At 38.9% G+C, this 25,037-nt stretch overlaps 1 protein-coding gene across 1 annotated transcript in view; it reads right to left on the bottom strand.

Moving 5' to 3' along the window:
* The window catches only part of ncam1a (neural cell adhesion molecule 1a), a 286,659-nt gene that overhangs the window by 68,713 nt on the left and 192,909 nt on the right, over positions 1-25,037 (bottom strand). Inside the window, exons 2-8 of the mRNA XM_080508922.1 lie at positions 21,260-21,334; positions 16,426-16,635; positions 15,228-15,371; positions 9,531-9,668; positions 8,275-8,392; positions 2,838-2,998; positions 1,511-1,653 (exon numbers count right to left, since the gene is read on the bottom strand). Of these exons, the coding sequence (XP_080365048.1) occupies positions 1,511-1,653; positions 2,838-2,998; positions 8,275-8,392; positions 9,531-9,668; positions 15,228-15,371; positions 16,426-16,635; positions 21,260-21,334 (989 nt within the window). The remainder of the gene's footprint in view (positions 1-1,510; positions 1,654-2,837; positions 2,999-8,274; positions 8,393-9,530; positions 9,669-15,227; positions 15,372-16,425; positions 16,636-21,259; positions 21,335-25,037) is intronic.

Raw genomic sequence — 25,037 nt, 5'->3', positions numbered from 1 at the left:
CTAACCCGAGCTGATGCACGAGCCAAGCGTATGAAGTGTTCTTGTTGAATCGGCAAACCTGCTAGAGGCAGCAAGGTAATTATCTTAATACTGTTTACTGCATTCACAGCAGAAAATTACCCCTCTGAAGTGACTAATCTGTCTGCTGCTCACATGATGCATGTTGTCAGAATAGGCCGTTAAGATGGATTTCTCAAAATTATACCATTTTAATGAGCTGATAAGGGCTTTACAATAGAATTGGGATGAGATCCTCTTGTCGGCCTGGCGGCTGCCAGGAAGCCGTGACCACTGTAAAGGAGAAAAATGCACAGCAATAGGATCCATAGCTCACGCGTCTTAAGAAGCCTTCTACCATGTTCTGTTAACAAGTCTTTAATCCAGCGTTATCACCGGTGTTCCTGAAGGACACAAGGAGAAAACCGAGGGTATACACCAAAGTATGGCTGTGATATTGAACCGTTGCTTCACTTATTTTGTGCTCACCCAGAGAAAAAGTGCCCACTCATTTTCACGGTGGATTATCACAGCGGTCTGCCAGCGTAGCACACCAGCGCTCCAAAACAATCTGATTCGCAGTAATAATTAGGCTAATGTTACTGAAATCATTTTCGCTTTTCCAGCTCATCCCCACTTATTTTGTATTGAATTTGCAATGAGCATGTTTTCAAAGCAATTTCTCCAAAAATAACCCCCTTAAATGCGAATGATTAACAGGGGGTGTTGTGTTTTAGATATGCAGTTAACAGCACTGGGGAGTGGCACGTCATGGTGCTGCCTGGAAGGCAACGTGCCCGTACTCCCCTGTAGCATTCAAGATTAAAACGCACACATTGAATTGTTGAATTTCAGTGTCACAATGAGCAAATACAGCTGCAAGTAGGAATAAATAGGAGTTTTTGTAGGGCTTATGTTACGCAATTTAATTTCACCTGTTTGGTCAACTCATTGACTATTGATGATTTGAGATGGAAAGTGATGGAAATTAGGTGAAGCAAATACATTTCCAGACTCAGTGAGAAAGAAAATATATTGCACGAGTGACTCATTTGCTCCGACTTGTGAACATACAGATAAATTATGTCTTATTTCTCCATAATAATGATAGTATAGTAAATATTTTGTAACAGCATCAGCACAAACATAAATACAAACAGTTTTTTTTAGCATTGCATAATTTAAGTGTTTTAAGCAGCTCGGGGCTTGTGTATATATAGTAATGAACATGATTTATTATTTATTGACTTTGCCAGAGCATAAATATAGACACTTATTACTGTAATGAGAATTAAAAAATTTTGATCCAAAAAAATAGTGCAGACGTTTAAGCTAGATTGGACATCGAAAATATCCCATATTTTTCCGAGGGTGGTTTGATCGTCATTAGTCTTTCTTACAAACGGGTGCTGTGTCGTTTCAAAGAACTGCTGTTTTAAAATGTAAAATTTAAGCTAAGTCTTGAAAGCAAACCTTTTCGCACAAGGACATGAAGCTCCAAGAAAAGTTGTACCTGCTCTCCTTCAGTGAACACCCTGTTCCCAAAGCTCCAGGAGATGGCGGGTGTCGGGTCGCCGGCGGCCTCGCAGGTCAAAGTGACTTCACCATCAAACTCTGAGGCAGTTTGGTTATTCATGTAGGTAATCTTGGGTTGCACTGGAGACACAACAAAGAACCAATTATGCAATTATGACATTCAAGACGTTGATCGGAATACAGCAAACAGCCTCATATAAGAAACTGCAGTGTATGACAGGTACGGTACTTGATAGCAACCGCATATACTGTATGGAAAAGTCATTTGCCCCGAAACCCGCCCAAAATAGCTTGGAAGGTCTGAAAATGTATTAATTTTACTGATAAATGCATGGTTTTATCATCAAGATCAGTCTTGTGAAGAAAAAGTAAAACAATTCTGTAACATCACCATTTTTGGCAGTCGTAGGTAATAACGGATTACTATTTGTGAATGTTAGTGACTTCAGTTTCACTCTTGATGTCCATCGACACAGTTGTGAAGTTGCACAGCTGCTGTTTCACTCAACTCCGATCCCTGAGCTTGCTGCTAACATTAGCACCATTTGGAACTGTTGTTTCCACTGAATGGCAGCCCCATTACTACGTCCGTTAGACTGTAACCACAGTACCTGCACTGCATTCGGGGACAAGGATATATTAGAGCCTTCAAGAAGTGCTCGCATCCATTTATACAAATAACTGATGTAACTTCAGCAGAAGTTAATGAGGGAATCAGTCAGAAGACTGAACCACACTGTGTTGACAGCTCGGCTAATATGTCACTGCTACACTACAATAATACAGATATGTGCACATTAAATAGACAGGCCCAAGGCGAAAAAAAACAAGAAAAAATACAAGTCAGTCTTTCTTTACAGGGATGAGTAAACGAGTAACCCTTCTTTTTTTTTTAAATTAGTAACTGGCACAACACTTATGACCGACAATGTTTTCATTGTACACAGTCGTTGGGTTTATTGGCAACACAAAAAGCTGAAATAGCTCATTAATATTCAACTGTTATTCTAGATGGTGAACCAGCAGGCTTTATTAGTGTGGTAGTATGAAACCCCATTGACCTGTAACAGAACCGCAAGCTCCTGACTACATAATTTCCTCATGAAGAGAGTGGCATATCTTTGAAAGTCCTAAAGGGTGGCTTAATTAGTTTTCAATAGGACACGCTGTATGCTTCACGCTGTGTACCCTCACACACAAGCTCTCGAAAAGCTGTAGGAGTGTACAGAAAATGTCAATAAGTAAAGCAGAAAAGACATGGTGTTCTTTATATGATCGGGTGAGGAATGGAGTTATTCTCTTACCAAACACGTTCAGACTGACTTCTTCGGTTTTCTCTCCTGCCTTGTTCTTGGCAATGCAAGTGTAATCTCCTTCATCCACTTTCTTGACATCTTTTATTAGCAATTCTGAACCATCCTCGTTCAAGCTGTACTTATCACCCGTTTCAAGGACAACGTTGTTACTGTAGCAGAGGGAAAAAAAAGGAGAAGACAAGGGTTCATATCACAAGAGTTTGCTTACACAACATGAGCGGCCTACAAATAAGTTTCTTAACCCAGTGACAATGAACTGTATATGAAGTTTTATCTCATGAAGCATGGAGCTGGAACACAGGCCCCAAAAAAATTTATGATGTGCTGTGTGCAATGCTGTGAAAAAAAAAAAATTAATAAATAAAAATACCTTACCACCAGATTTACAGAAAAGCTTCTTTCGAAGTTGGTAAACAACATTGAAACCTTTTCAACCCTTCGGTCCCTTTTTGAAACAAAATTACTTTATTACCTCAATTACCAGCTACCTACTATGTTGTATTTCACCATAACACAGTCATTTTGTGCTGCTTTTGTACTTATTGTAAATATGTTTTGCTTTTGAACTATAGTGTGACACCATTTTATTTCATAATTTTAAAATACTAAACATGGACTGTGATTTTTCACCGTGAAATATCCTCGACTTTGGATACGAACATTTGCTATGACTATGCAGATGACACAAATTTATGGGTTTCAGGAAGTCAATCAAATATTTACCTATTGTATTCTCCTGACTTTTATCCTTTATTATTTTAGTGATAGTGTTTTGTTTGTTTATGTAAAGCGCTTTGAATTGCAGTTTACTCAAATGTGCAATACAAATACCAGTCAGTATCGTTTCTACTGTCATTTTTATTACTTTACTTCTGGGTTTTGAGAGTAGTTTTTCAGTAATGTGCTGTAAAAGTGATTCTTCCAAATTCCCTGCACCAAAAGTACTGCGCTGTTGTTCCAGGAAGTGATCTTGTTCACTGTAAAACCTGGTGTTTTGTTTTCAGTGCAACAAAAACCTCTCCGACATTGCCACAGCTTTTGTTTGCTGCTGTTGTCCTTTAGCCCCTACATCTGTGTTTTTGAGAAGGTCACGCGCCAACTGGATGATGAAGCACGTTTTCTCTTTTTCGTTTTGAGAAAGCATGCCTTTACTCTTGAGAAGCTTTCACTAGAGGTTAGACTCTTGTTTGTAAAGAATTAAGTGTTTGTATGCTGAGTGTGGAAGCGATCCTGGAGCATTTTGCGAGTAGACATTGAATGACAGCCCCTGTCAGCAGCACAAGGAAACCAGAACAAATAGAGCTTTACCTCTGTTTTTTTTTTGTTTTTTTTTCACTGCTTCACCCATCTGTCCTCACAACTGCCTCAATGTCTGTCTTAACCTTCGTCTGGCCAGGAACTGCGTGTTTCCCAGCTTTAATACCCAAATCACACAACGGCTTTGCTACATGGAAGACAGCTGCAAGCAGGATCCAAGTTCAATACTCCTATTTACTCACATATCTGCAAAAAAAAAAAATACAAAAATGCTCTATTTAAAGGTTCCTCTTCACAGAAGCGGGGCGCTGCTGCGTGATGGCAATGAAAGATGCAACACAAATATGAAAGTACATTGAGCAAACAGCTGCATGATAAGAAGTGAATGTGCAGCAACAGATTTCTGAAATCAGCACGGATCACGAGCCACAAATAAAAGAGGCCATTTATCTGTACATTGTAGATTATCTGAACAGCCTTTAGTTTTTTTGGAATCTGGAGATCCGGAGGTTTGTTCACCATGTTGAGGTTCAACAAACCCTACAAGAAATTTCATGATGAAGCACACAGTACGCCTCTTTAATTGAAGCTCATTGTAAAATCTGTTGCATGCTTCTCATTATTAGCATTTTCTGACTATTGTTTGTACCGGTACCTGATTATAGCAGCTTTAAAGTAGTGAGTGTATCTTGCCTAAAGGACAAAATGTCACTCGTTTTTCTTTTTGTTTGTTTCAACAATCCTCACTGTAATTTTTCTCTCAACAAAGAAGAAGCTGAGCTCCATTATGTAACTGTGACTGCTTTGTTCCCACATTGGTACATTTAACCTTGACGCCAGTTGATGATCAAGTATCTTTCTCGCAGCCATGTAAATAATAGGTGGTGTTTTTCAGAAACACCGGTTGCAGTGAAGTGACACTGATAAAGACCTTCAAAGCATTGTGGCGAGGATAACAGGAAGATGTGGATGAATCATTAAAAATATGACATTTTGACACAGCTAATTATAACAGCAGGTGACGTTATCCTACCAATATGCTGCACTTGGTCAGAAAATATAAATAAAACTTGTTTGCAAAAGGCAGAGGGATAAGAAGAGTGAAAACTGATTTTAACAGAATTTTACATCAGACTGTGATGTTGTCCTTTCCAGTTTATATTTACAAGTGAAAGAAAGAGAAAATTAATTCAACCAAAGCAAACCACATTAATGTTTTGCCTCGTTAACCCAAAGAAAAAAGAAATAAAGATTTCACAACCGATGATTGGAATTTTTGTTATTTGATTAGGCGACTTTAATGCCTTTGATTGGCAGATTCATTTGTGTATTCAGTGTCAGTACAATTCTATCCACCCCCACACAAGTTGCTTCCCTCATGTTCCTGATTTTAAAACGCCTCAAGTGAACTCGCACCAAGCGGTATGTAAATCAATTCCTAAATACACCAGCATCTCATCAGACATAGTCATCACTGGAAAATTGAAGTTTTTGCTAGATTATGAGCCAAACAAATCAAATTTTGACAGAATCAAACCCAGAAAACACAAATATGATGCTCATTTTATTACAGCATGGAACAGCTTATTGCCCTAAATCAAATACATTTGTCACATTTTATTAATTTTGCTTTCAAATCATTTTTTTTTAAACTTGTTAGATCAGGTTGGTAACATGTATCACAGGTACAGATTTGCCACCGTTTTGCACATTTGCCACAATAGTGCCTCGTTGTATTACCGCAGTCTAAATGATGCTTGCAGAACGGATGTCTCATCAAAAACAAACAAAATAAACCCCCCAAAAAATGCTTTTTGCACTTGTGTCGGTTTAGTCGTTAATCTTATCATTTCCACCACACAAACAGTTTTCTCGCCGTGCTCATGCAAATTCATTAGTATTCCCTATTAACAAACACTTTACATTAGGAACTCTTGGAAATGCGTGCTGTGCGTCTGCACTAATTTCAAAGATTTTCAAAGCACTTTAAAGATGAAGCGTGGCCACAAACTCTGGGAGAAGGACGCCGCACCACCTACAAGCTCGAAAGGTAGTATCCTTTCATCTTGGGCTTGATCAGAAGGCCCATATTATTAACAGGCACAGAAGCTACAGGACCCAGCGGAGTACTAAACCTGAAACATGCAATTTGCACTTCCAGTTAGTGATGAAGTGCCCTTTCATAGGGATTGTTTGGAGCTCAAGTTGATTCATCTTTTTCTTTTTTTTTAATGAGGGAAAATAAAACAGTATACATGTCTTGTTCTTCCTCTTGTTGGACCATATGTGTTGCAGTGTATTACACTATTTACATCATATGCTGATACACTGATTCAGACTTAATTTTGAAACAGTGTGGCATAAGGAGAATGAACTGCAAAAAGATCTGAACAGCTTAAAAGACAAGCTTATATGACATTATAAAAGGCACTTTGTTTTGTTTTGGGGCTTTTTCATCAAACTGTTGGCTTCTGCATTAATTCCACTTTGTAAAATGACTGGATTGATGTGTGGGTATATATGTACCGGGCATATCATCCGATTCAGTTAGTGCAGTGGTTTTAAAAATGCAGGGCTCTGAGCCTTTGCGGGCAGATCAAAGCCTGCATTGCATTTTATTCGGTCTCTGTGAGAAGATGGACTCTGACCACATAGCAGTTTTGTTTCAGTGAGTCTTGTTTGAATTAACAAAAGTGATATTCAAGTTTTAGTGGGTTTTTATCCTTGCAGAAATGGTGCCAAACTTGAGGTTTAATATCAAATTTGCACCTTGAATCAAATTCTTCGTAAGAAGCAATTAAGTGTAATTTGAATGTGAAAGTGTAGATATCTGAATTTAGATCCTGGAAATGTTGGCCTGGTCGAAAAGGTTTTGGGACCTCTGAGGTCGGGGACCAATCTCATAATGCATTGCCATGTAACTTTGGCCATTGTGGCCTACATCAAAGATGAAGGATTTTTGCAATTTGCAATTGTCTCTCAAGCTTTTTTACTATTCTTTAAATATGTTTAAGAAAAGATTTGACCAGCTCTGCCTTGTCAATGCCAGTTTTTTTTGTTTGTTTTTTAAAGAAAAATTAATATGCGTGAAGCATCAAGAAAGTGACTTCAATCAAAGACGTGCCTACAAAGCTCAAAAATGAGAAGCAATCAGAAGTTTCATTTACATAGACTCTGATCAGATCATATGCAAGGTTACAAAACCTCCTCCGGTAAGATCTGATAGGACCAGTCTAATTAGATTACAATGATCCACACAACCGCAGCAGACGTCGGAGGAACTCAGGTTCCTATAATCAGTTAGCTTGACAATCGAACCCATCCTCGAGGCTGCATCTTGCTCCGGTCACTACCTGACTGTGTTATTTCCTTGATGCATCACATTGAGGAGTGCTATTGTGTCCAGCAGCTGGGGAACAGGACAACAACAGTCTGATGACTTCCTCTGGAAAACCTTTCCACCCTATTACACCAGCACCTTCTGATCCATTTGTGATATGGGCTACAGACCGCATCCTGTTACCAAAGGGCACCCTTATCCTTATAGAATTGTCACTGGTGAAACTTTCCCTCTTCCTACAAAAAAGATTTAAAAAAAGAGGTATCTTATGTTTCAAAGGTTTGTGAGTTGTTTAAGTAATATGTAAATATAAAAGCAGCACCAGATGATTACTATTTTGGCACAGTTTAGTACTTCTTTCTTACGTTCCAGCAGAAAATTGAGGCAAAACAGCTTGTGCAACCATTCTTTACAAATGAATAAAACCAGCAAACAACCTCTATTTTTACAACTCCAAAAACACTACTATGTTGTATATTTAACTCGCAGTGGGTGCAATTTTCATCTCCGCTCATTTTAACTGCTTGGTAGAACTGTATTGTTTAGATCTCCTGTATCACCTGAATTGTCAAGCTGTCAACTTTGAAGTTTTTGGAAAGGCAACATGGGAGATTCACTAAGAAACCAGTACATGGTCTGTGAACTCATTCTTTTACCTCCTGTTTCTCTTCGAGGTGAAAATGAAGGAACACAAAGAAAAACAACAAAAAGAAGAACAAATAAATCCACAATATGCTTAATTTTACATTTTTACAGCTCAAAACCAATCAGAGGTAAATGTGAAATGTGCACATCAGAGCAGGTGAATAACAGTAGTGACAGACTTACTGTGCCCAGGTGACGGTGGGCTCGGGGAAGCCGTCTGCGTCACAAGCCAGCAGAGCTGTGCTACCAATGTCTGCTGTGGCATTAACGTCTGACTGCCTGGCGCGGATGGTGGGAAGCACTGAAACAGAAACGTAACAAAAGTCACAAGGCAGATAATGTAGTTCATCAAGTCTTTTCTGTTGACATTTGGGGTTTAGGGGTTACCACAATGGATCCCTTGTGTCCTCCTCCCTCACTGCATCCATGAACCTCCTCACTGCATGACAGCTCTGTCCTCAGCATGCATTTTCCCCACATCATCTCTTCACATACATACAAAACCATCTGAACCTCTCTCACTGTCACACCACACTGTCCAACAAGTGAAGTGCCTTGAAAGTACTCATTCTTATTCCTCTCCATTCTGCTCACTCCCAGTGAAAAACTTAACATCCTCAGCTCTGCCACCTCCAGTTCAGCCTCTTCTTTTTTGGTTAGTGCCACTGGTCTTTCTACCGCCCTGTAGACATTCCCCTCCAATAGCGGGAACCTTTTTTTTTTTATTTTTTTTTTTAGCACAGATCACTTGTCTCTATTAAGTTCACCTTTCCTGTACACTCTTCTTAACTTCTCTTTCAGTCCTTCCATTACTTTGGATGGTTGAACCACAGTACTTAAAATCTGATCCCTTTGCTACCTCCACACTTTGCATCATCGTCGTTTCACCATCCTTTTTCCCATTCACACACAGGTACTATTTTATTCTTCCTGGGCTTTATTCAGCTTGTCTCTGACCTCTTCTCCAAGTGCTCCTCAACCTCTACTCTCACAACAGATAATTATGTTATCTGCTTTTTTTTAAGGATCTGTATCTACACATTCAGACTTAAACTGAAAATAACCAATTTGTTGATCACTTGATAATCAGAAAAAGTATTGAATACAATAGAGGGATCATTCTTCTTGAGCTGACATGATAAATGAGACCTTTAACATTAACTGGAATGATCTGCCTTCTCTTGTTCTTCATGCACCCACAAACAATTACAACCCCTTCTGAGAACAATAGATGTGTATATAACAAACCTCAGAACTTCCTTACCTGCATTTGATTCATATATTTTACTTAAGATAAATGCAGTTTGGGAGCTAGTTTCACCTTGTGAACCATATTATAGTTGCTGTGGGGTCAAACTTACTGTGACCTACAATGTGAAGCCAAAACAGGCCTTTGTTGAACAGCAGGATGGCCAGCGTGACAGAGACGCAGTACTCACCATTAACAATGACCTTCATCATCCTGAAGTCAATTTCTCCCCTGGCCATGACACGAGCCTCACAGTTGTACATGCCTTCATCTGTCTTCTTGATGCCGCGTATCTGCAGGTGGCCATTAGACATGATCCTGAATCGCACTGAAACAGGAAAAAAGGGAAAAGGAGCACATACGGTTTAAAGTTATACTTCCAAACTAACAAATCTGTATCAGTATAATCAGAGGTGGCACGTAGCACATTCTTTTCAAGGTATAGGTATTTATTTTTCAACTTTTTATGTTTACTTCCTACATTTCAACATATCAAGACTTCGTATTTTCTTATGAAGGATGCATGGATGGATGTACCTCAAATAATTATGTACAACAATTTGATATCATCCAAGAAAATCAGATTCAAGGACTTGGCACAACCCTTTCTTTTATTTTAACTTAAATACTTAGAGATCAGAACTCAGAGAACTGTTTGGGAGAGGATTTCAATATTTGAAATTTGAGTGTCCTGGTGATCAAGACACAGAGTTGCAAGACTTTTTTAAGTGTTTTCGACATGATGTAAAGCCTGACATTCCTCAATCTACAGGCATACATTACAAAGTTTGCCGTTCTAACATAAATCTAAAGTCACTTCCTGCACATTTCTGGCAAAACATCCTCCAGCTTCTATTAAAATCCAGTCTTTTGAGACGAGAGTGCCTTGTGACAAAAGGCTGAGTCATTTGTTTATTCTTCAGATGCGCCAATTCAAGCAACTAATGCACCTTTCTAAAATATGTGACTGGCGAGAGTGTACTCTAAATGCCACCGGATTAAATATTGTGGCTATTTACTGGGAAGTCATTAAGCATAGGTTTCCCGAGACAAGTTGACTCATCCTTTAAGGACTGTCGCTCCTCAGCAGGAGATCGATGCCACAAGTGTAATTTCATGGTAAAAAGTTGATATGAGGCTTCACTTTCTCCACCTGTCTAATAGAGTAGTGTGCTGTTTAAAGTAAAGAAACCCTGTGTGCTATAAAATCGCTGAGGCGTGTAATTATGTGCTGAGAGGGATGTTGGCTGAGGATATTGAACATTTTCTTCCCATCAGTTTCAAGATTTATGGAATTTATTGTACTAACAATTCCACCTCAACACATAACCATGGGATTGTGTGAACATAAAGGTAAATTCTGGGCATTCAAACAACATTTCTGGATGGTATTCTGTACATTTCACTTCTACTTGTTTACATTTCAAAAAGAAATTGGTATAAAACCAACTCATCGACAAATAGTCACAGGTGGAGTGACATGATATTTTCCAACCAAATCTGTGAAAGATAAACTATATCAGAATAAATGAAATAGTTTCGTAAAAAAAAAAAAAAAAATTCAGATACATGTTTCTAGGAAATGTTGCAATTCGAAAATAAAATATAAAACTATAAATAGTCGGGGAAATTGTTGCTGGCTGTAAACGAAAACAAAACTAACTGTGCCTTTTAAAGTAAATGCCTTTAACAAGCATGAAGAGCATTGAGCATCAGGTAGATTGACCAGAGGGATGGAAATCCCCTCAGTTGTAAGGTGGTATACTACAAGCTAATGTGACTTTCACCGTTGGATGATTCAATACGAGTAATCCTGCAAAAGCATGAGGGGATTTCTGCCAAAAACTCTGAAAGTAAAAGTAAGAAAACCAACAAGTCTGAAACTTCTTTGAAGAAATGTTTAGATTCTGTGAATAAACTCTTAAATTAGATGACAAAGACAAATATCACAGCATCCAACTTGTGGTTTAACAATTGAACATGAAGTAAACGGTTGGGTCAACTGCAGCTCACAGGAGTTACATAAGCAGTTTTTGTTTTCAGAGTCAGTCACAATTAGTGGTTTTTCCAGTGAAAAACACATTCCTTGACCAGAGTCCAAGAATCAAGGCGAGCTGAGCACAACACTGTGGTCACTCTGCATTTTCCGGCGGTCACCAGAGGAGGGGTGACTCTGAGGTTAAAATAGGCAGAGTTCAAGTGTGAAACAAAGCCCAGTCTCTTGCTTTGTTGTCCACCCCACACAGCAGATGGGGTTTTTTGGGTAATTCTCGACAGCAGTGCTGTTTTGGACCACATTTTGCTAATGCTCATCCAAAGAAAGCATCCATTGCCTGGAAGAGTTTGCAGAATGATTCTGAAATACTCAACAAAAATATGCATTCTCTATTGTTTGTCCTTAATTGCTAGAAGAGGCCAAAAGCTGCAAAAATTACAATTTAGTTATTCATTGAGAGCGGCTTGTTTTCAGGTTGAATTCCAATAATGACAGAGAGTTAGCAACAAATGTTTCCAAACATCCAGAGAAACTTCTCAATCTCCTCCTGCAGTGCCATGTACTTATACAGTCTTTATCCGTACGCTCAGCATATACACCGTGCTCCTCAACAACAAAGCTAAATACCTTAGTTCTGTGTCATGCTTCGCAGCGCCAAAGCCTGTTTACTGGCAAAAGTAGCAATTGTGTAGAACACAGAGATCAGCAATGGAGAAAGGGATTATAATGCAAGAGTGGTTTGAAGTTTCTATAGATCCTTTCATGTTTTGGTTTTGTTTGTGTTTTTCTGCTGTGACTGTGACTCAGCACTTGAATCCATGGTAACGGCTGCAAATCGAAGCTAATTACAGGCGCCTTTCTCTGGAAAGGAGCAACAACCTTTTCAGAGCCTCCTTTCAAGTCTCACGGTGGTGAATGTAGTGATGAGATATACTGAAGAGACAGGGCTTCACTGGAGTTTACCTCTATCACTGTGGGTATATCAGTGTGTAAACCTGGCAGGCCTACAGTATTTAAAGAACACCATCAGTTTACCGTTAATGCCTCCTATCTGTATATCCTACTGAGGAAAGTCTCTATTATGGCAATTGAATTGAAATCTGTCATAATACAAGTGCATAAGTGTTACAGAAATGCAAAATGACTAGAAAACAAGTTAGTAAACTTGTGAAAGTTGCACTTCATTATACTGGGTCATATTAGGATAGATTATTACTTGTGCGTGCATGCAGAGAGTTTTGTGTGGGTATGTAAACATTTGTAAATCTAATGAAATTTGTCTGTACATAAATCTAAGCATCCACAGACTTGTACAGTATAAGTGTATCAGAGCTTGCGCATGTGTAACACGATCAGCATGTATCCCGACGTTTTGTGCCAAACAGGGCCTGTTGGTATGTACCTTCACCTCAGGCAAGTCTCTCACTCAGCTGGACGTGAGATGTCTCCTGAAGTTGGGTTTTCTTTGCCCTCAAAGTAACTGTCAGTCTCACACCTGTCAGGGGCACAGGCCTTTTATTCTGCACAATGTGACCTCACCTATACAACCTTCATAACACTTAGTGGCACTGGGTGTGACAAGAGCTGGACCAAATCTGGCTCGACAAAAGTAAAAATGCAAAGCCAGACTGAGGGGAAACAATCATGCTAAGACCCACTCTCAGGAGGTGGAAGCAAAAAATAAATAAATCCCAAAACATTTAAGAAATAAAAAATAGACACACACCAGATATGAATCTCATCACATCTCGTCAATTATCTGGACATGCATTGCAATAAATAGACACGGCTCTCAATGTGCGCACACAACTCTGCAGCTATAATATATAAAGTGATACAAATATTTGTTATTGGAGAAACTTTGAATAGACTAGTTAATTGATTGTTGTTCTCACATTGAGATTAATTGATCTCAATGTGAGAAACATTCTTCAATGTTGATAATTGATTATTTTGTTGTTTGTAATGAATTGCATTTTGCATCTCCTCGTATTTACATCAGTGCAATTGAATATTTGGTTTTAGGTTACTATTTTATGTAATGATGAAGTTTTTTTTTTTCTGTCTCCACTGTCACTTATTCCTCATAATTAACAAACCCCCCACCCCCACCACCACAAACATTATACAAATACAAACTATAGCAAATTAAAAATTGGTATGGCCCCATTATGAATATTTCTACACGTTTCAACAGTGACATCGGTTGTAATGTAAATTCCTTCATGCATAAAATAAGCTGGAAAAAGGACATTTTATATGATGTGTCTTACATTGGTGAGCACTCTTTGGAATTGGAATCCAGACCTGTCTGTGTAGAGATCAAATGCTTGCATTGATTTTCTGGATATGTCTTCCCACGGTGAAAATACATGGTTGTTAGGTTAATTGGTGTCTCGAAATTGGCCACAGGTATAAGTGCGAGTGTGTGGGTGATTGTCTGTCTCTCTGTGTTAACACTGTGATGGACTGGCGACCTGTCCAGCATGCACGCTGCCTTTCCCCACATGTCAGCTGGGATAGACGCCAGCCCCCGACACTCCACTGTGGATAAATTGGGTAAAGACGATGGATGGATGTTTGCAAAGCAGGGTGTTTTATGTCTACATTTGCTTACAGTTCATCATGGTATCAGTAAGTGTAAATATAGTTTCAGTCCCCTATAGGGGGACAGTGATGTGAAGTTGTAGGCCAGAGGTGTGAAATTGTGGTCCTGGAGGGCCACAGCTCTGCAGGTTTTCAATGTCTCCTGGCTTCAACACACCTGAATTTAATGAATGCATCACATCCAAGCTCAGCAGAAGGCCTGATGATGAGCTATCCAATCTAATGAGGTGTGTGGGAGCGGAGAGTCATCAGAAACTTGGAGTACTGTGGCCCTCCGCGACCAGGATTCAACACCTGTTGCTGGCCATCATGTATAAATCACATGTGCATCAGTATATGAAGACTGTATTATATCACTGTATTTATAAGAAGGACTAGACAAGAACAGCATATCATGTCTTCATTATCATCCAACTCCAGTTTTGTACAGCATTCACTAACCTTAAAAAAACAAAACAAAAGAACCATTGAAAAGTCAGACTTCCGTTTTATTTTCACTTCACAGCTATTGTTTAACCATCAATCTTCACGTCTGAGTGTTGATTATCTTCAGTAGTTCTGGAATGTTTCATCTTTTTTAAAGTGGATATATTATGGGGGGTAAGAAATCGTTAATCAGTTATCAGAATGGCTGAGGAGGACGAACAGTTAGACGTCCTTACTTGTGTTTTTGTATTCAGGTTTTGCAAATTTTTTGAACCACTCATCTGTTTGTAAAAAATAAACACTACTGACCTCCAATATTCTATTAGGGTTTTTTTTGCTGCTGTATTGTTTGCTTGGTAATGTGGTATGTTTCCTCGTGTGTTATAACTGCAACCAAAGAGCAACCATAGCTCGAGGAAAGTTCATCTGTCTTCTCACTCTGTACCTTCTTGGATGATGCCCTGACAGCAGCACTGGACGTTTGTTGTCTGAATCTGTTGCTCAATAAGGTTCATCTTGTGGAAGAATACTTCATTCTCCAAAGACAAACCTCTTATTGCAAGTAAAAAAAAAAAAAAAAACATCAACACTATATACATATGTACACACCACTATGCCACAGCCTTGTTTATGAGGTCTTGAACTTGTCAGTGACTGACAGCTCTTGGCTTTGTTCACAGACGATGCGCAGCAGGAGAAGGGGATGAGGAATAGTGCGGCCAATTGATTGGAAAGCATGAGCTGGCAGAGATCACTGGCAGGGAGGTGAGGCGGTGCACGCTCAGGCAGTCACAGAGAGGACGCGGCATGGCAGGGTGGAGGTAAGGAAGCAGCTCATTTTTATGTAAACTGACTTACCATCTTTCAGAGGTTCAATCTTGGAGCCCTTGTGCTTCCAAACAATGGCGGGTGGCGGCGAACTGACAACTTCGCACACGATGTCAGCGTCATCACCTTCATTGAACTCCTGTGGGCTGGGAGCGCTCTGGAAGGTGATTTTTTCTGCAGCGGAAAATATGGCAAATCCATATACATTACGCATTTTATGAATACTTTAACTTTAACTTTCACTCTGACTCTTTTAGAGATGAAAACACATGTTGGATATTATAAATGCTGGACAGTCACTTTGCTGCTTTACAGAGTGGCCTATATGTGAGCCTACTCAATGTTTACTTAGTATAAAATCAAATATATTATGGGAAGGCAGTTTGGTAAAAGGGGAAAGAGAGCAAGAGAGCACAAGCAATATATTCTTCTAAATTTAATTAAATCAGCTGAAAGGTCCAAAATCCCTTTTGCCAGTGTTTCTCTCAGGCTAATGTCTGCAATACCACCATTTTATTAAAACTTCCAGACAAGTTTTCACAGGTAAGGTTGCAACAATAAGCTAAATCCAGTCTTTAATTAGTGATGTCTCAACTTGTGTGTCAGATCGGTATGTTGTATTGTGTCAGCAACTAAAAGTGTGGTCTCCTGTGAATAAAGGAGAAACCTGTGACTCAACATAGAAACTGGGCCAATATCCACTTTTTACTTTTCTACAGATATATTATAGGCATAAGTTGTCTGGAATCTCCATCATAAAATGTATATAACCACCTTTTTTGCCAAAATCATTAAAACACAAATGATCCTGACATTATTCTGGTTCGGGGAAGAAAAAGGCAGTGGAAAATAATACAGCCATTAGTAATGTTCCCATTTGCACAGATTTGGCATGACCATTTATCTCAAATTGAAATGTTATTTAAAGGAGACATGGTAATATTGGGAAGAAGTGCTGTGTTCCTGTACTGTGCAGAGGGTTACATGTTCTTTTTTGTGTCTATCTTTGCAGCGCTTAATACTTGTGATTTGCACATGGATGCTAATGATTCCAAAATTATTCCCAAAAGGGAAGAAGTGAAGAAGGGAGTTCAAAGAGCTGTGAGGCAGTGTGGGAATGGCTTCATATAGCTTACACAATAATGCTGATTGGCAAACTGCAAATAAAAAAAAAAAAAAAAAGATTTTGAAGGCAATATTCTGGCTTTGGAAAAAGATGAACACTTACGGAATATTTTCACTTGGACAGTGGCTTGGGCTTCCTTGTCGCCGTTCTTTGCCACACATTTGTAGATACCGGCGCTGTCTACATTGGCATGGTATATAGTGAGGGATGACGTGGTTTCATCAGTGCGGCTCACAAGGATGTCTGGCCTGTTGGGGAGGATCTTCTCGCCACTGGGGGCGTACCAGTCGATGTCCTTAGCATCTCCCACCACTGAAACATAGAAAATGTACGATGAAGCAAACAGGCGGGGCATAATTAATAAGAAAATATAGAAAGTAGCATTAACAATTATCGTGAATGCATTTCTTGTGTGTAGATTTAGAACCAAATTAAACATTTGTTTCTGGATAAATAGAGGAGAAAAACATTGGAACAACTGAATCTAAAAATATCTTATATTTGGATGGTTGAATTCCAAGCAAGGCGCTGTCTGTGTATGTTCCCCCTAAGCTGACATAGGATTTCTCCAGGTATTTTGGTTACTTTCTACTAATCAAAGACATATGCATCAATCTATTCCTTCACGTTCACACCTTCCCAAAATGTAGTCACCGGTTACCCTAAACTGCATGTTTTTGGACTGTGAGAGGAAACCAGAGAAATGTCAGACACCCTCAGGGAGAACATGCTAAAGACAAGGAAGCAGGGACTGCAATGAGGAATTATCTTGCTGTGAGACAATTTCACTAACCACATACACACTAACACTACACAGTTGTGCCCATAGACTAAAATCTTAGGCTATTTGTTTACTGGATCTCTTGCAAGCCTACATACATCAGCAGTACTGCTAATGACAAGAATAATAACAAGAGGACACTGTGTACTCTTGAGCCTTGCATAATTGTGATCACTATAGAATAGAAAGCAGAAATGATAAATACATATAACTGTCCATACTTTATGTTCTTACCAAATTCTGCTGTTTTCTAATTTTCTATTGAACAAAGACAAAGGAATCAAACAATGCACCGTGTGCATTGTATAGTTGTTTAATCATTTAATGGCTAAATTATTCCTTTTGAATGTTGTATGCAATGCATACGACATTGACTGGGAACTTTATAGTTGAATTGAAGCAGATATCCCAATTGTAGACGTCGTTTCAAGATGAGTCTATGTGTAGTAAAACATAAAATGAGCCCTTTAAATCATTTCTGTCTGCTCGGTAGGAGGATTCAGTAGGAGGCAACATTTACAAATCAAACAAAATTATAAATTTTTTACAAGAACTATAGCAAGAAGAGACAGTTTTGTTCCACTATAACAGCTATCTCCTGTCAAGGGAGAGAAAAGGCTCAAACTGCATTTCAATAGTTTTTACCACAGAAGAAATTGGTTTTAATGTGAAGCTGAAAATCATCATAGAGAATCTAATGAAATTACTGAGTAATTTAAGAATGTCAAGGCTTCATGTCTTACATTTGAAAAGTTATTCAGCTTGGCAGTTTACTCTCATAGATTCCTCAACTAGAAACAAAACAACAAAACAATAGGCCATTGGTGATGAACAGTTTGCATTTTAAGACAACAGTGTTCACTAATACTACAAAATAGTATATTCTAACTTACATGAAGTGGCATCTAAAAGAATGTTTGTGTACCTTTTGGTGACAATCTGTGATTTATGTTTTATGTTAGAAAAAATTTAATTAACAAAAATAAACTAGAAAAACATTTTTGCTAACTTTAGTAAAACATCAGGAAACAAAAGAAGAATGATTATAATTATCTAAAATGTTGAATCTCATGCATTCATTCTGGCAATGCAATGCCACTGTGTGTTATTTCCACCTATCACCTAAATAACAATAATCTGCAACTCCAAACCATTGACCGTTAAACTGCTAACTTTTCTTTTACTGCCAAACTTAACTTAATAAATGACAAACCCATTTATTTAACACATCTTCTGCATAGCTAGTTTTAATTTCCCATATATAAGAGTAGTGGGCTGCCATGGTTTTGGGGTCTATAACTATACATGCCACCAGCAGTGGGCTGCGATAACATGGCGCCTGGGGAGCAGCGAGGTCAAGGGTCTCGCTCGGTGACCCACATTGTTAACCTGTCAGGAGAGGGAATCAAACCCACGAACTTCCAATCCCAAGAGACCTCGATATCTCGAACCAGTGTGCATTTCTAGACTTTGTGGAGCAGTGCTCCTGCGAATTTCCCCTTGGGATTAATAACATATTTCTATTCTATAGTAGTAGCAGTGAAGAGAAAAACAAATCAATGATCAATAATTCATCATGAAAGCAGCTTGAAGTCTACTGTATCATTTAGACTTGTATTAAAAAGGCAGTAAAGTCTTCCATGTTTAGACTTTTAAAACACCTGGTTGAACTTGCACAGACTTAATGTCCACCTTTAAGACTTTTAATTGAAGAGTTAATGGAAGACTATGCCAAAAGAAAATTACTCCCAAAACATTTCTCAAAAAGTACCCACCCAGTCTTGTCAGGTGTCAGATTACACTTTTCATTTGAGTTTGAAAATTGTCATTAAATGTTATCTCAACAGCAGCATCATCTTTCAAAACCTGGTGGCGCTATTGTAAATGACAATATCCTCACCTGCTCCTGTTTCATGTGTGAGACTGTTGCAAAAGTGAGTTTGCCACACAAAAAACTAATTTACTGGAGAAAAGTGACAAGTGGCAGAAATATTCAAAAAAGATATTCCTCTGAATGCGGTTGTGTGAGCTGCTTTGCACCCCCTACCTCCCCACCCCGCCTCAGTTTATCGTCACGAGATATGACTCATCAGCTCTCTGAAAGTAGCACAGCATGTCTCAACTTCAGCTGAATCTTCTTTTTGACTTCATGACAAGCACACACTTTTAGAAAAATAAGAATATATATATATTCATAAATTCATACATGTCATAATGTAACAATGGAAGCATAATAAATCTCATCCATAACTTTTTTCTCCTACATTGAAAAATAAAGAGCATGCAGCAGATTTATGAGACAGACAACATATTTCTGACGTGACATTTGAAATACAACCCCTGTTTTTTTTGTTATTCTGTCATCATTTTCCCATTAGGAGCTGCAACTGTGGATTTTCTTCTTCCAATACCTCTGTCCGCTGTATCCTCCTTCCTTTGGTACAAGGTTTGGTAGGCAGGACATTGAATAACAAGACTATCAATGTCAAAACCAATGTAAGTTATATGTTATCTGCTAGTACAGATAGATATTAACAAACGAGAGTGCACTTTTCCCTTCATAACACCTGCAATCAGGGAGGCTTTTCATTTGACACACCAAATAGAAACACCATGGCAGGATCACGACACACAAAACCCTCTTCACTTCTGATTGCCAACTTACAAATATTAAACTAAACTAAACTAGATTGACTTGCTTAACTACATGAACTAAGCAACAAAAACACAACACAATCATTACCAACACAAATAAGCCTAATATACAGCCTAATATACAGACATTTGAATCCAGCCCAACTCCCACAATGCAATCCAGCGACCAGCTCCGTAACGCTACAATATATTTCAGCTGGCAAGTGTTAACCTCACAAAATCTAGACTGTAAAACACCATTAAAGAAACATACACAATTATTCAATAGCAGTCTCCATACTCTTCCAACAAGATATGTCTCATGACATGGTGGCGCATTTGTTGTTTATGTTGGAAACGCAGAGAAAATGACAACTGATGGCAGAGCTGTCTGAGGTGCTGAAACCACTATCTGCACCCCAAATTTACATGAAAGTACGAATAACTTACTGACCTTTCTGAAACAGTGAAAATGATGTAGTTTTCATGTTTGCCACAAGGTGGTACTGTTGGTTGGTTTTGCAATGAAACCACACACAAATGTGTGCAGAGAACAATACGCTGTAAACATTGATAATGGGAGTACAACAACATCCATATGGGAAGACGATAAAGTTGGATTGCTGTTACAGGTGACTCTTAACTAAGTCCCAGGAGAATATAGACTAGGAGTCATGCCATTATGGAGGCTGCCATTGTTGTTATTCTCCATCTCCTCACACATGTGCAAAAGAACTATTTACCACGGCCCTTTGTGCACATGCATGGTCGCACTGTTTTCGTCGTTGACTCAGGACGGAGCCTGAGCATTTCTAATTTTTGACTTTTGCTTAAATAATTTGAATCAGTACCTTGGCCAAACTTTTTCTACATTTCTACTCTGAGATTATGATTATTTTTGCTTCCTTTTTAAATTTTCAAACACATACAATACGCTTCATTCAGGGCGTAGTCCAGGTTCTGTTTACCTGAAGTCATCTTTGTTGCGTTACGTTACATTACATTCCAAGCAGACATATGTGTGAAGAAAACTTTGGATTAATAAAAAAAGTTTTTCCTCTTGGTAATTCCAATGAGACAAATAAAAGCAGGTCAGAATTTCTTATGGTCTCATTGTTGCATGCTTTACAATGCCAGAGAGCTGGGTTTTCCAACCAGAATATCAAGTATCAGCCAAGCAAATAAACACACATGTGCATTCAACAATGAAGTCACAGAAAGTCCAAGACCTCTTTCTCATCTATTGAGACAGCTTCCGTCACCCGCCACCCCTCCTCACTGCTTTCTTACATCAACATAACCCCATATTCCCTCTACCTGCACAGAATAAATCCCTCAATCAAATCATCATCATCCTTTTCCTAGCTCCAGAGCTACATCAGTCTCCTTATTTAACCTGACTGCTACCACTTTTATCAACTGACCTCAATTAATGCAGCCAATAAAGCATTCAGCGATATTAATTGAGGTGACATTTGCATCAAGCTGTGTTAAATGAGGTACGTTTGAGATCGCTCTTACCTTCACAGAGGAAGAATTTGGACTCTCCTACGCTGATCTCTCCTTGTGTCGGAATGATTTGCACCTGAATGGAAGCTGGATGAGGGAGAGAAAAAAAGAGACAAAAAGAACAAAATATACATTAGACTTCTGTTCCACATGGAAGAATTGTGACATAGGGGGCGAAGCACAATATGGGCAGAACTCAAAGTCAAATTGCCTTCACTGCTCAAAGAAACAAGCTGTGTTCACCTACACCCTCCATAAAATGAAACTCTGGGATGACATTTTTTTTATGTTCACTAGAGTGCAACATCTCAATGTGCAGATGGATTATGACTTTGGAGTTCTGACTCACATAGCCAATGACCCACAATGGCACTCTTTCCACAGAAAAAGAAAAAAGACATATATTTAAGGTTGAATGGCGGCTCAAAATTGCCTGTAGGAGTGAATGTGAGTGTTTGTGCAGTTATCGAACTATCTGTGTTTGTTCTGTAATGAGTTGGCAACATGTGCAGGGTGGACCCTGACTTTGCCCACAGTAAATGGTAAGAAGTCTGTGAATACTCTTGAATACTTTTTTTTTAAAAGATTTTTAACATGTTTAGAATCTCAAATACAAATAATGCACAGTGAAATGTGCTCTCTAGATTTAACCCACCCTGAAGGAGCAATGAGTTATCACTAACTGTGTAGCTCCCCGGGGCGAGGGGGTCGTGCTGAGTATCCCGCAGTGGTCACCTATTGGCTTTGGGACTATAGATTTTAAAGATATTCTCCTACTACTTCTACTGTAAAATCCCACCTGACAGATTTTACCTCGTGCTACAAACACCTTCAACGTGCATGCTGTTAATGACTAGTATGTCCTTGTCCATGTGAAAATCAACTGACATTTGAGAGTTGTGGGATTCGGCTGGAGTGTGTGAAGAGCATTAAATAAACATTAAATAAAGCAGCACAGGGTAAAAGGGGCACAACTGTATGTAAAACAATCTGTCTGGCAGCAATAATGCAGTTCTTGAGATGAAAAGTAGAGCTATAAGAAAGAATGCATTTTCAATCAGGTTGGAGCAGGTTCATATTCAGCTCTCAGTAGCGGTAACTCAATCTAAATATTCATTTATTTATTCAGCGCGTATAAAAGCCACCTGACTGAGTCATTCCAGGGTGCTCGTGCACTCTTTTTTCCCCATCCCCGCTTCCTCTGGCAGATGATTTCGAAGGCACAATGCCGTAAATCAAAGAATATCCTTTTTCTTGAGACTCCAGGAATGCACTTCATCTCCCAGCATCAAGCAAAAGCTGCAGTCACACAGATGTGACTTTAGAGGGAGCACAGAGAAACACCTGGTGTTTGTTCCTTCCTGAGCGCTAACAAATCAGAATTAAGACTCCTGCATATTCAGACAAAAGTGTTGAAACGTTTATATTTTCCACTTTCCCCAAAAGCTTAATCACCAAGCCGTCGCATTTCACATGTGTGCAAAAGCGAATAAAAGGAGATGTGACGACTTTCGGTGTGACGTGCTTTCATGAAAGACTTGGTGCAATGTGGTATGGGAATAAAGCACAGACAGTGAAGTAGAAATACTACTGAATCGTGATCCAGAGGTTGACAGAGAAATCCCACTGAGCCTTCAGCGTGCTGCCACTTCACACAAATGAGTGAGTCAGTCTGAGCTCAATTCTCACCAGGAGATCCATGGGAATGGTTTGGAAGGACGTGCCATTCAAAGACAGGTAGTCAACTATCCTCACACAACAATGTCATGTTGGAGTTTCATAATTCAATAGTGCAATAAGAAAACCATAGACAAACAGTAGTAGCATCAAAGAAATTGTCAGCATTGGCGTTGTTGCTCTTTTGTTGCTGTTCTCTTTCTATGTTAGAAGGCATGATGGTTTTGGTGTGAAGATTAGCATCAGCCAAAAACGTTGAGATTATGTAAATGTATTCAGTATTACAAAAAGGTACACCATGTGCTCTCCTTTTTCAAAGGACTTAAACACCACAGATATGTACAATATTTTGATGCTGCTGTGCCTTTTCTTAGAAAAACATTTCAAACATCCAACTTTGTATAAACTCAGTATAATTAAATGCCCCTGCAACATCTTTCTAAACTCCATCAAACAGAAAAGTTGTTTGTTATAAGCTTCTGAATGTGATCTGAAAACTTTTTGATTTAATCATGCTTATGTTAAGGTCAGCAAAGTCTGGTGTAAGCCTAGTGTAATGTCATGTCACGAGCATTTTGTGTTACGCGTTGCTAGGAGAATGGATGAAAACCATCTGCCGCATTTGATTTTGAGAGGCTTCCTTTCAAGAGTTGTTAAATGTGGTATTTTTATGCATGTGTGCTCGATTTTGTTTTTTCAACCATTGAGCAGCATTCCTTTTCCCAGACACCATCTATCCATGCATCCTTCTCCCACATATTCAACTTATCATGGCGAGGTGCTTGGACAGATCCCACAAGACGATGGACAAAGGCTGTATTGGAAACCTTGCACACAGCCCTCACCTCTCTACAAACCAGGAACACAGTTAGATTTCCAAACTATTGATAAAAGCTCTTCTATCTACATAAGTATTTATTTTCCTTATGATGTGCCAACATTTTTGCAAAGTCAAGATCAAGTTAAGTTCACATTCTTCTTTAACGCTACTGTTATATGGATATTTTATTTTCTATTTTTGGACTTTGGATTTGGTATTTTATCAAGAAACAAGTGATTACATGAACTGGGCTTTCCTAAGTGATCATGTATTTCTCAAAATTGTATCTTTTGCGCACCCTATTTTATCAAGAGCTGGAACCTCTCATGGGAGGACACGAGAGTGCTGTAAGGATTAAAAGGCATTTCTGTTGTGATTACACTGTTTAACACCTTATGTGTTCATAACATATGCATGCATGCGTACAACACTTCAGTAAAGCAGGTGTGTCTTGAGGGTTTTGCAATATTCCAACAGCAACACACCACTCGCACTCTTGTGTAATGACATGCATATGAAACTACACTTGAACAAGCAAACACGTGTTGTAATTTCTCTGATGTATGAAGGCATCAGATATCAGTTTTATTAACCTACTCAAGGTGAGAATAATATCCCCTTCATTGTTTTGTCAAGAAGTCATGCAAACAGAAGAGAAACAGCTTTTGCCACATGAAGGAGCTGCCCTTTGTTACGGGATAGCATGCAGGCTCTGGAGGCATGGAAAACCCTGTACCCACAGTATGTTTGCTTTTCTAGGCTGGAGGTAGATATAAAGACAACAACATATCCATTTCCTTCCCTCATCTAGCGAGATCACAGATACCATGCTGCAAACTCTATCCATGCCTCCTAAGACTAAAATGACTGGCCAAAAATCAACTGATCATATCTGCAACACTAAAGACAACAAAACGAGTTCAGGTGGTGTGGGAAAGATAGCTATTCCCAGAGCCATTTTCTCAACATATGCCTCTAAATGGCCACTTGTGCAGTGTCTGCAGGATGAAGCGCTTGTTGAATCTCAAGCATCAAGCAAAAGTGTGGCCTTGTGTCTCCGATGAGAGCTTATTGAAAGTTAAAAAATGAAAGAGGATGGCGGGCAAGTCATCAAGTTTAATCGCTGAACAAATTTGATTTGGTAAATACCGAGGTGGGATGAGAGACGTTTCCCGAGCTGGGAAACATATTTTGATTTGAAAGTCAGACATATCTAGATATCCTGAACCACTACAACGAAAAGATGGAAGCAACAAAAAAAAATTTTACTTCACTGGACTTTGAAATGATCTC

The sequence above is a fragment of the Blennius ocellaris genome (genome assembly GCF_963422515.1).
Source record: "Blennius ocellaris genome assembly, chromosome: 14".
Lineage (NCBI taxonomy): Eukaryota > Metazoa > Chordata > Actinopteri > Blenniiformes > Blenniidae > Blennius > Blennius ocellaris.
Note: the sequence above shows the minus strand (reverse complement) of the source record. Positions and strands in the feature narration are given on the sequence as shown.